The sequence below is a fragment of the Grammomys surdaster genome, unplaced genomic scaffold, assembly GCF_004785775.1.
Source record: "Grammomys surdaster isolate TR1022 unplaced genomic scaffold, NIH_TR_1.0 122503, whole genome shotgun sequence".
NCBI lineage: Eukaryota > Metazoa > Chordata > Mammalia > Rodentia > Muridae > Grammomys > Grammomys surdaster.
Window position 1 is genome coordinate 36,539 of NW_021617985.1, and position 12,638 is coordinate 49,176.

General features: G+C 40.0%; 1 pseudogene and 1 gene segment (V, D, J or C); both read right to left on the reverse strand.

Moving 5' to 3' along the window:
* Window positions 1-3,868: 3,868 nt before the first annotated feature.
* Window positions 3,869-4,467, reverse strand: LOC114636146. The segment is given in 2 exon segments: window positions 3,869-4,272; window positions 4,384-4,467. Coding segments are annotated over 2 exon segments (450 nt in total).
* A 4,711-nt stretch (window positions 4,468-9,178) lies between these two features.
* Window positions 9,179-11,357, reverse strand: LOC114636147 (annotated as a pseudogene).
* Window positions 11,358-12,638: the final 1,281 nt, after the last annotated feature.

Here is a 12,638-nt window from a genome sequence, read left to right on the forward strand (position 1 = left end):
TGTAATTGTAGCTTCATAGAACGACTTGGGTAGTGTTCCTTCTGTTTTTATTTTGTGGAATAGTTTGAAGAGAATTGGCATTAGGTCTTCCTTGAAGGTCGGATAGAATTCAGCACTAAAACCATCTGGTCCTGGGCTTTTTTTGGTGGGGAGACTTCTAATGACTGCTGCTATTTCCTTAGGGGTTATGGGACTGTTTAGATGGTTTATCTGCTCCTGATTTAACTTTGGTACCTGGTATCTGTCTAGGAAGTTGTCCATTTCATCCAGGTTTTCCAGTTTTGTTGAGTATAAGCCTTTGTAGTAGGATCTGATGATTTTTTTAATTTCTTCAGTTTCTGTTGTTATGTCTCTCTTTTCAGTTCTGATTTTATTAATTTGGATACTGTCTCTGTGCCCTCTGGTTAATCTGGCTAAGGGTTTATCTATCTTGTTGATTTTCTCAAAGAACCAACTCCTGGTTTTATTGATATTTTGTATTGTTCTTTCTGTTTCTATTTGGTTGATTTCAGCCCTGAGTTTGATTATTTCCTGCCTTCTACGCCTCCTGGGTGTATTTGCTTCTTTTTGTTCTAGAGCTTTTAGTTGTGCAGTCAAGTTGTTAGTGTGCGCTCTCTCCAGTTTCTTTTTGTAGGCACTTAGAGCTATGAATTTTCCTCTTAGCACTGCCTTCATGGAGTCCCACAAGTTTTGGTATGATATGTCCTCATTTTCATTGAATTATAAAAAGCCTTTAATTTCTTTCTTTATTTCTTCCTCGACCAAGTGATCATTGAGTAGAGAGTTGTTCAGTTTCCATGTGTATTTTGGTTTTCCATTTGTTTTGTCATTATTAAAGACCAGTCTTAGTCTGTGGTGATCTGATAAGATGCATGGGATTATTTCAATCTTTTTGTATCTCTAGAGGCCTGTCTTGTGACCAATTACATGGTCTATTTTGGAGAAGGTACCATGAGGTGCTGAGAAAAAGGTTTATTCTTTTGTTTTAGGATGAAATGTTCTATAGATGTCTGTTAAGTCCATTTGGTTCATAACTTCTGTTAGTTTCAAAGTGTCTCTGTTTAGTTCCTGTTTCTATGATCTGTCCATTGCTGAGAGTGGGGTGTTGAAATCCCTCACTATTATTGTGTGAGGTGTAATGTGTGTTTTTAGCTTTAGTAAAGTTTCTTTTATGTATGTAGGTGCCCTTGCATTTGGAGCGTAGATGTTCAGAATTGAGAGTTCACCTTGGTAGATTTTTCCTTTGATGAGTATGAAGTGTCCTTCCTTATCTTTTTTGATTACTTTTGGATGAAAGTCGATTTTCTTTGATAGTAGAATGGCTACTCCAGCTTGTTTCTTAGGACCATTTGCTTGGAAAATTGTTTTCCATCCTTTTATTATGAGGTAGTGTCTGTCTTCGTCACTGAGGTGCATTTCTTGTATTCAGCAAAATTCTGGGTCCTGTTTTTGCATCCAGTCTGATAGTCTGCATCTTTTTATTGTGGAACTGAGACCATTGATATTAAGAGATATTAAGGAAAAATGATTGTGGCTTCCTGTCATTTTTGTTAGTAGAGGTAGAATTATGTTTGTATAGCTATCTTCTTTTGGGGTTGTTGGAAGATTACTTCCTTGCTTTTTCTAGGTTGTAGTTTCCCTCCTTGTGTTGGCGTTTTCCATCAATTATCCTTTGAAGTGCTGGGTTTGTGGGAAGATATTGTGCAAATTTGGTTTTGTCATGGAATATCTTGTTTTCACCATCTGTAGTGATTGACAGTTTTGCTGGATATAGTAGTCTGGGCTGGCAATTGTGTTCTCCTAGGGTCTTTATGATGTCAGTCCAGGCTCTTCTGTCTTTTATAGTCTCTGGTGAGAAGTCTGGTGTAATTCTTATAGGTCTGCCTTTGTATGTTACTTGACCTTTTCCCCTTACTGGTTTTAGTATTTTTTTCTTTGTTTTGTGCATCTGATGTTTTGATTATTATGTGACGGGAGGTATTTCTTTTCTGGTCTAGTCTATTTGGTGTTCTGTAGGCTTCTTGTATGTTTATGGGCATCTTGTTCTTTAGGTTAAGGAAGTTTTCCTCAATAATTTTGTTGAAGATATTTACTGGCCCTTTAAGTTGGGAATCTTCATTCTTATCTATACCTATTATCCTTAGGTTTGGTCTTCTCATTGTGTCCTGGGTTTCCTGGATGTTTTGGGTTAGGAGTTTTTTGCATTTTGAATTCTCTTTGACAACTGTGTCAATATTTTCCATAGTATCTTCTGCACTTGAGATTCTCTCTCCTGTCTCTTGTATTCGGTTGGTGATGCTTGCATCTATGACTCCTGATCTCTTTCTTAGGTTTTCTATTTCCATGGTTGTCTCCCTTTGAACTTTCTTTATTGTTTCTATTTCCATTTTCAGATCCTGAATGTTTTTGTATAATTCCTTCTTTGTGTTTTCTTGCAGTTCTTTAAGGGAATTCTGTGATTCCTCTTTAAAGGCTTCTACCTGTTTACTTGTACTCTCCTGTATTTCTTTAAGGGAGTTACTTATGTCCTTCTTATAATCTTCTATCATCCTCATGAGAAGTGATTTTAATTCTGAATCCTGATTTTCTGGTGTGATGGGGTGTCCAGGGCTTGCTATATTGGGATAACTGGGTACTGATGATGCCAAGAAACTTTGGTTTCTGTTGCTTATGTTCTTGTACTTGCCTTTTGCCATCTGGTTAACTCTAGTGTTACTGCCCTCACTGTGTAAGACTGGAGTCTATATTTCCAGTTATCTTGCTTGTGGCAGATCTCCTCAGAATCCAGATGTCTCTGTGGTCCTATGATCCTAATCTCCTGGGTGGAAGAACTCCTGGGACTCAGGCCACCTCTTGGATCTGGAAATCCTTCTGTTCTGGGTGCAGTGGTTCCTCTAGGATGGCTCAGTATATGATGTCTCCCAAGTGGAAACCAGCTCGGTGTCTGCTGCTCTGAGTGCAGTGGCTGCTCTAGGATGGCTCAGGATTCAGTATCTCCACAGGTGCAGACCAACTCTGTGTTGGCTGCTCTGAGTGCAGTGGCTCCTCTAGGATGGCCCAGGATTCAGTATCTCCACAGGAGCACACCCACTCTGTGTCTGCCCCAGCTCAAAGGACCAGGCAGGGGCAGAAGGGAAGTGGAATTCTGGATGGGTGGGGTTTGGGTAGCTGGTGGGTCCTGAATGTCCCTGGCTCCCAGCTGTATCTCTGGGGTTTAGGGAGTGAGATGGAGTTCTTACTGGCTGCTCTGAGTGCAGTGGCTCCTCTAGGATGGCTCAGGATTCAGTATCTCCACAGGAGCAGACTAACTCTGTGACTGCCCCAGCCCAAAGGACCAGGCAGGGGCAGAAGGGAAGTGGGATTCTGGAAGGGCTGAACTTTATTTTAAATGTTAGTGTGTAGATTGATAGAAGACCTCTTATCCCAACATGTACACACACACACACACACACTCACATACACACAAACACACACATACACATTTACTCATACTAATACACTTAAAATGAGACGGGGGAGAGAGAGAGAGAGAGAGAGAGAGAGAGAGAGAGAGAGAGAGAGAAGGAAACAAGGAGGGAGGGAGAGAAAGAGAGAGAGAAAGAGAGAGAGAGAGACTAACACAGAAAGACATACAGAGAAAGGAGAGAAATATAATAAATAAATAAATAAATAAATAAATAAATAAATAAATGCAAAACACATATAACACAGGAAAACAGAAAGATGAATAAAAACATGTAAACTTCAGATTCTACTACACACTATACTTGTAGCGAGAATATTTTTATAGAGAAAACCCATAACCCATAGACAGAGGAGTCCAGCTCTCTGTTCTCTCCAGGACTTACTGAACAAGAGAAAATTCTTATTAATTAGATCTCTGTGTGCTTTCATCGCCCCCTGCTGGTTCTGAGTGCCCTGCAGGAGGTTTGTGTTTGAGCTCACAGTAACATTCACTCACTGTGTCTCTTGCACAGTAATACATGGCGGTGTCCTCAGACTTCAGATTGCTCATCTGCAGGTATAGCATGTTCTTTGCATTGTCTCTTGAGATGGTGAATCGGCCTTTCAAGGTGTCTGGATAGTAGGTGCTACGACCACTACTACTAATTTCTGCAACCCATTCTAGACCCTTTTCTGGAGCCTGGCGAACCCAGGCCATCCAGTAGTCACTGAAAGTGAATCCAGAGGCTGCACAGGAGAGTTTTAGGGAACTTCCAGGCTGCACTAAGCCTCCCTCAGATTCCACCAGCTGCACTTCACATTGGACACCTGTAAACAGAGAATGTTGGTCAGAAAACTGTTACTAACAAAGCTAAACAAAGAAACAAAACATTTTTTTTCTATTTCTCATGTGTACTGAATCTTATTTCTATAAATTACCTTTTAAAATAAGGACCAGAAAAACCCAGGTGAGCCTGAAGTACATGGTGAGTGGTCTGTGTTTACTGCTGATCAGGGCTGGGCTCTTCTGACAGAGCTGCAGGGTAAGGGCAGGGCTGGTTTTCATAGGCACAGAGAAGCCTTATTTGCATGCCTTCTTGCTCTAGCATGCTCTGGAGTTGGGTTTGGGCCTGAGGCAGTCTTCATAGCAGATATAAGACATCAAAGGTGTCTCTGCTATTTACAAAGTTTGACAAAATATGGCAGTTTCACACTCATTTCTTTTTTTTATTGTTTAACATTTCACCATACTTCACTTAGTTCCTTTTTGTGCATGTGCACAGCATATGCTTTATTTCTGTACTCTAATTTCTTAGTATCAATGTGTAATTAAATAGCACCTCACATAATGGTGATTCTAAATATGTGCTTAGTCTTTCCCACTGTCTGGGGTACTCATAGCTTTCCCTAATATGGCACTTGGACAACATTATATCTGCAAGATTATGGTAGCTGAACTGATTCTTGGTTTAGAATTTTTTTGAATTTCACTTATTTATGACAGAATGCTGTCCTCAGGTCTTATTATGGTACCTGAGACAGTCCAGGTCCTTGTCTATCTACGACATTGAGTTTACTATAATTCTCTTTGATGAAAATTCAGATGCTTTGCATCCTAATGTTCTCCATTTAATCCTTTTCAGCTCTGCAGTTTCCTTCTTGCATCTATGCACCAAGTAACATGTGACTGTCTTTATGTTTTGTTAGGCTAGCTTTCATTTTTCCTAGTTAATATAATTAGTATAAATTGGGTTTATAATTAACTTTCAGGATGAGTGTTTCCTATTTAACTAGTTCTCTGGTTTGCATCCTCCTCTTCTCTTTCCTCTCCCTACACCTCACCTTTTCTTTCACATCATCAATATTCTCTCGTCTTTAGTCTTCCTTTCTCCTCACTTAAGATGTGTCTTTTTCCCAGGATTTCACTTCTAGGTCCAAAAGCTAAAAAACAGAAGCCAGAGCTCCTGATACACATGAATGTTTCTTCACGACAGAAACAGGCATTGTTTATCCTTTCAAGTCTTTGTTATGCTTTTTGACATGACATTTACTGGTTTCATCTAGTCTCAACAGGACTAGGAGTATACTTTCACACTTAGGTTCAACCTGGCAGTCTAGATAGGGAAAAACGGACTGAATAGCAGTGAGTCAATACTGAGATAGCTCCTGAGATAGCTCCTCTTCAACTGTTAGGAGAACACACATTAAGACTAAGCTGCACAATTGCTACAACTGTGTGGATCTAGGTGCAGCTCCTGCATGCTCCTGGTTGGTGCACAAGGCTATGTGATCCCCCATGTTCCCAGGTTATTTGACTCTGTGGGTGTCGAGAGCAGCCCTGCTTATACACTAAAGGCCTAAAATCAGCCATAGGCATAAAGTCAGCAATAGGCCTGACATACATGCCTGCTAGCACCACATCTTGGGTCTCTGTGAAAAAACACTGAAACAGATAGCTGGGAGTTATTGTAAACATACAGCTTTGGTGGAAGGCTGCCAAGCCTGGCTCATAGGCCTTGTAGATGGGTAACCTTGGTGGATAGTACCAACTTAGATAAAGACAAGTGAATCGTAGGCGGAGTCATAGTGGTTTGTCCCCTGAACCTTCACCCAGCTGAACTCTGTTCTGGAAGATATCTGTACTCTCCCTGAACACCTATGCTCCTGCGTCATCCCCTTCCCCACATCCTGCCTTTTTGTGTATATAACCCTTGTGTGCAAAAGTAAAAATTATTATCTGATCAGATTATAGACAGGTCGTGATTCCTTTCGTCTTTGCCTGCTCCCCCGCTCTCTTTCAGGTGACCTCCCCTCACCCCTCTTTAATATCCTGCTGGACAGGACATGTGGGGTTTCATGTGGTGTTCTTGACCCCTGATCATTTCTATGCCCCCACTGTTCCACAAAACCCTCTGGACTCACCCTGATGTTTGGCTGTGGATATCTGCATCCACCTCCATCTGCTTTCTGGATGTGCTCTCAGGAGAGAATTATGGTAGGTTCCTGTCTGTAAGCATAGCAGAGTATCATTAGTAGTGTCAGGAGATGGATCTCTTATATGGGATGTGTTTTAATATGGTGCAATCATTGTTTGTTTGTTCCCTTTGTCTCTGCTCCATCTTTGTGTCTACGTGTTTAGTCAAGACAAATTGGGGTTGAAGGATTTTATGGGTGGATTTGTTTCACCCTCCCTACTCTGGAAGACTCATTTATTGAAGATGCTTTCTTTTTTCCTTTGTATATTTTTGGCTTCTTTGTCAAAGATCTAGTGTCAGAAGTGTGTGGTTTTATTTCTTGGTTTTCAATACTATTCCATTGATCTACATGTCTGTCTCTGTACCAATACTATGCATTTTTATCACTATTGCTGTGTATTATAGCTTTAGATCAGGGATGGTGATTCACTCAGATGTCTTTTTATTGTTAATAATTGTTTTCACTAATTTGTTTTTTGGGGTTTTTTGTTATTTCTTGTTTTTGTTTTTGCTTTTTTCCCCCTGTTTTGCTTTTCCAGATGAATTTAGGAATTGGCCAGGGAAGAAAGGAAGAAAGAAAGAAAGAAAGAAAGAAAGAAAGAAAGAAATTAAAGACTTCCTGTTGTTCAATGAAAATGAGGACACAGCATACCCAAACTTATTGGAAACAAACAAAGCAGTTATAAGAGGAAAATTCATAGCACTAATGTAAAGAAATTAGAGAAATCCTATGCTAGCAACTTAACAGCACACCTGAGTGCTCTAGAACAAAAAGAAGGAAACATCCTCAAGAGGAGCAAATGGCAAGAAATAATCAAACTCAGGGCCCAAATCAACCAAATCAAAACAAAGAATCAACAAAACCACAAGCTGGTTCTTTGAGAGAATCAACAAGATTGATAAACCGTTAGACAGACAAATTTAAAGGCCCACAGGGAGTATCCAAATTAACAAAATCAGAAATGAAAAGGGAGACATAACAACATAAATGAAGGAAATTCAAAAAATCATCAGGTCTTACTTTAAAAGCCTATACTCAATAAATCTGGAAAATCCAGATGAAATGGATGATTTTCTAGACAGATACCACATTCCAAAGTTAAATCAAGAGTAGGTAAACTACCTAAACAGGCCCATTGTGGGGAAAATTTTAGAGGCTGCCACAGCGAGGAAGTCCGTGGTTCCAAAACGGTTTATTGTCATGGCGGATGGTAGATGGATCTAGGCATACCCCCCAGAACTCAGGGCAGTCCCGAGTTATATAGGGAGGGAGAAAGGGGGAAGATTGGGGGAGGATCTGCGGGAGGCATGTTTAATTTGCTCTGCCCTCTGGCCTTCATTAGTATGTAAATCCCTAGGGCCTGAGGCCTATTGCCTGGCTTATGTGACTGAACAATGTAATTCTATGGAGACCATGACTGCTTTTCAGGATCCCGCGTTCTGGGGGGGGGGGTGCCAAACTCCTGCCGGTTCTCACGCAGAATCACACACAGAGTCTGCAGAGTCTCATGGTTCTAGGCACCTGCTCAACCATGACCCAGGATGATACCCTTACGCAGTCCCACAGCCCATATCCTCTACGGAAATTGAAGAAGTCATTAAAAACCTCCCAACCAAAACAAAAGCCCAGGGCCAGTTGGCTTTAGTGTAGAATTCTACCAGATCTTCAAAGAAGACCTATTACCAACATTGCTCAAACCATTCCATAAAATAAAAACGGAAGGAACACTACCTAATTCATTCTATGAAGCTAAATTACTGATATTTAAGCCACACAAAGAACCAAGAAAAAAAAGAGAGAAAACTTCATCCCAATTTTGCTTATGAAAATTGATGCAAAAATACTCAATATGATTCTCACAAACGGAATGCAAGGACCCATCAAAACCATCATTCACCACAATCAAGTATGCTTTATAAAAAAATCCACAAAAATCCATTTACATAATCTACTATGTAAACAAACTCACATGGAAAAAAATCACATGATCATCTCCATAGATGCTGAAAATGCATTTGAAAAAAAATACAACATCACTTCCTGTTAAAAGTATTGGAGAGATCAGGAATTCAAGGCCCATACCGAAACATAATATGAGCAATTTACAGCAAACCAACAGCCAATATCAAATTAAATGGAGAGATACTTGAAGCAATCCCGCTAAAATCAGGAACAAGACAAAGATGCCCACACTCCCTATATCCATTCAATATAGTCCTAGAGGTTCTAGCTAGAGCAGTAAGACAACTAAAGGAGATCCAGGGGGATAAAAACTGACAAAGAAGAAGTCAAGGTATCACTACTTGTAGATGAGACGGTAGTATACATAGGCAGTCCAAAAATTCTAAGAGAGAACTTCTACAGCTGATCAACAACTTCAGCGAAGTGGCTGGATATAAAATTGATTCAAATAAATTAGTAGCCTTACTTTATTCAAATGATAAACAGACTGAGAAAGAAATGAGGGAAATAACACCCTTCAAACTAGTCAAAAATAATATAAAATAGCTTGGGGTAACACTAACCAAACAAGTGAAAGATCTGTAGGACAGTAACTTCAAGTCTCTGAAGAAAGAAATCAAAGATTTCAGAAAAATGGAGAGATCTCCCTTGCTCATTGATTGGCAAAATTAACATAGAAAAATGACCATCCTACCAAAAGCAATCTACAAATTTAACACAATCCCCATCAAAATCCCAACACAATTCTCTAAGTATTTCTTATTTATTTGTTTATTTATTTATTTAATTTTATTTCTTACTGAAAACATTTTGATGAGCTCCCTGCCTGCTGTGTGTGCAACGTGATCCTGGAATCAAGCACCTCCCTTGTGGCAATGCAATCTTTCTTGAGTGGTCCCATGAATGCTTTCTTCTCCTCCATGATCTGGAAACAACCATGGCCAAACTTGAAGGTGGTGTCAAATGAACTTCATGTCAATCTTCTCCAGAGCCTGATGTTTGCTTTGGACCAGCAAGGACTTAATGAAGAGTAAGCACTCTCTTCTTGGTTCCCTCCCACACACACACACACACACACACACATAGCCATTGAGTCTGATGAAGTTATTGGTCACATAAGGAACAAAGCCACCCAGTGGGTTGATGTTCTTGTCAGATAGGTCATAGTCAGTAGATTCGTTGTTCTTGATCAGTTTACCATCCTTGATGAGGGTGCCTTGACCAATCTTGAAAATCTTGTTAATATCTCTGTTCTGTGACGGTAGTCTTTCTGCCCATCTCGAGCCACAGAGAAGGCTACTCGTGCAGGGTGCCAGGCTTCAATACAGGCAACTTTGCACAGACCTCAGACCTCAATGTGTTTTTCAGGGCAGTTTCTTTGTATGCCAAAGACTGGTCACCCCTTTGTACCCTTTTCCTTTTGTTATGCTGATGATGTCAATCATCTCATCCTGCCCAAACACCTGGTTCATAGGCACCTGCTGCTCCAGCATCTCTCGGGCCCAGTCTAGCTTCTCAGCCACAGTGCCCTATTCACCTGGATCTCCATCAAGTGTGCCTTCTTCTGGTGCATAGGAAGCAGACACATCTGAATGTGGAGAATTATGTGGATGACCTGGGCGTACTTCTTCATGCTGTTGAAGTCCTTCTTCAGCTGTTTTTTTCCTGTGTCATCCTGCTATTTCTTACAGTACTTGATAAAAATCTTTCTTAGATTTGTCCCTGTTCTTATAGAATTGCCTTTACACTCCTCACAGACATGCTCAGCAAACACAGTCTTGAAGGTCTGGAAACCTTGTGGGGTTTCTACACATCCACCAAAACCAAAACCACCATAGATGGGGTTTCCAAAATGGACATAGCCTCTACGACTTCTTTCTTTTTCACCTTAGATCCTGGCCTGTTATCTTCCCAAATGAGTGGGTCATGGAGCCTTGTACTCTAGAAAGGCTGTGAGGTGAAAAGGCTTGAAAGGGTCATTTTTAGAGAAGCTCTTCACTTTCCCATGATGCCAGCTACAATTCTCAGCTCCTGGTGAATGTGATATGAGACCCCTTACTCAGGTAGTTTTATCTCTGGTTAATGTAGAGATTGTGTAGTGTATTATAATCTTACACTACTTGAATTTTCCTTTCTCAAGAAAATCTATAGATAGAAGTAACCAGGAGGCTTCTCTCTTATAAAGGAAGGAGTTCATGGTGAAGCTACATATAACTTAAGATTATCTTTGTTTTGAGATGTAGATATTTATTCTTAACTGAATGTTTAGTCATTAAATATTATCTAGTGTCCATGTACACACTCATTTAATGGGATATGTTAATTGGTGGTAATATTTTTGTATTTTAATTAACTATTTGATTAATTAATTGATTTACTTTAATCCAGATGAAAGCTGTCCCTGCTTCCTCTCCTCCTAGCCCCACCCTCTTATATCAACCCTTCCAGTCACCTCCTTCCGTTCTCATCAGAGAAGGGGAGCACTCCCATGGATATTGTCTTAGGGTTTTACTGTTGTGATCAGACACTATTACCAAAGCAACTCTTGTGAGGACAACAGTTAAAAGGGGCTGGCTCACAGGCTCAGAGGTTCAGTCCATTATCGTTACCATATACATTACCAGCCCTATCTCTAAAACTTCTTCAGAACTCACAGAAGACCAGGGTGACCTGTGCTCTGTGACTATATCTGGGGCAGTGCTGGGTCTGATGTGTGAGGTGTATGTATTGTGTGAAAAAGTTGGCAAGCATGAAGGTCATGTGTATTATTGGGTCACCGACCCTGCCTGATTATTTTGCTGGCTATAGCTTTATTCCCACACAGTGCTCTAACCAGGGAACCTAATTGTGTTTCTTCCCTGAGTTCAGGGTCCTCAAGTCTTCGGGATTCTTTACTTCTGGATCTGATACTCTTCCCAAACTGAATTAGATTTACCATGTGCAATGATCGGTATTTTGTTAATTTCTGGGTACATGCTGCTGTTACAATTTTATCTATAATATGACTGTGGAGATGATGCTGTGTGGTTAAAGTTCTTTCTATGCAGATAATTTTGAGTGAGATCCAACCTCTGAGCTTTGATCTCCATGGACAGAAAAAGAAATCCCACTAGAATCCCATCTCTGGGAAATGTGGGTAGCATGATCACTGGGAATATGATCACTGAGGTTCACTGGCCAAACAGTTGAAATAACTAATATTTTAATGATATTTTCATGTGAGAGAACACGTCTAAAGTATAATGATGATTAACAGAGAAAAGCATCTTATGTGTACACAAACACATACAAACACACACACATCTGCAGATAAACACTGTAATAAACAAACAAACAAATGAATGTCATACAGAAAACAGAAACTTGAATAAATATGTGGACTCATCATGGATTCCTAAATACTATATGTGTGTAATGAGTCACTGAGTGTGATATTCAGATGCAGCCAGGATTCAAAGGACAAAGATGGAGCAGGAAATGAGGTTATGGCTAACCTATAACTGGCCTAAACTAATACACACCCTATGGCCATGTACCAATCTCTGACACTAATACTGACACTCTGTTATACTTGCAGACAGGAACCTAGCTTAACTCTCCTCCAATGAGCTCGACAGTGCAGCTGACTAAAGGAGACGTAGAGACTAACAGTCAAGAATTAGACTGACCTCAGTGAGACTTAGGTAAGAGTTGGGGAAGGATTAAGCAACACATAGGAGACCTGGACTCCAAAAACAATCAAACAAAATAAAAACAAAACCATAAAAAGTTATGTAGTCAACTATACTGGGTGCATCAGGGCTACTGGAGAGATCCAACCATTGAAGAGGATATATGGGCTGTTCCTAAGCCCTCTGCACATATTTGACAGATGTGTAGCTTGTTCATGAAGGTCTCCATCAACTGAAGGAGACAAGAAAAGTAGATCATAAGGATAAACATTGAAAAAGAATAGATTAATGTATCACTGTGAATAATTTGATGGTAAACATAAGCGATCCCCAAATTCTACCAGAGAACTCCGACAGCTGATAAACAACTTCAGTATAGTGGCTGCTTATGAATTTACCTCACAGATTTGTTCCTTATTGGCTGTATCAGGTAACTTGGCCTGATAAGTAGTGCGCACTATTACAGGAGACCCTGCTATATGTGATATAAGTGGGCAAGTAACATAATCAACTTTAAAATGATTACTACTTGTGTCTTATCACACTTGTTTTCAAGTTGCACTGTACTGTACTAATAATATAACA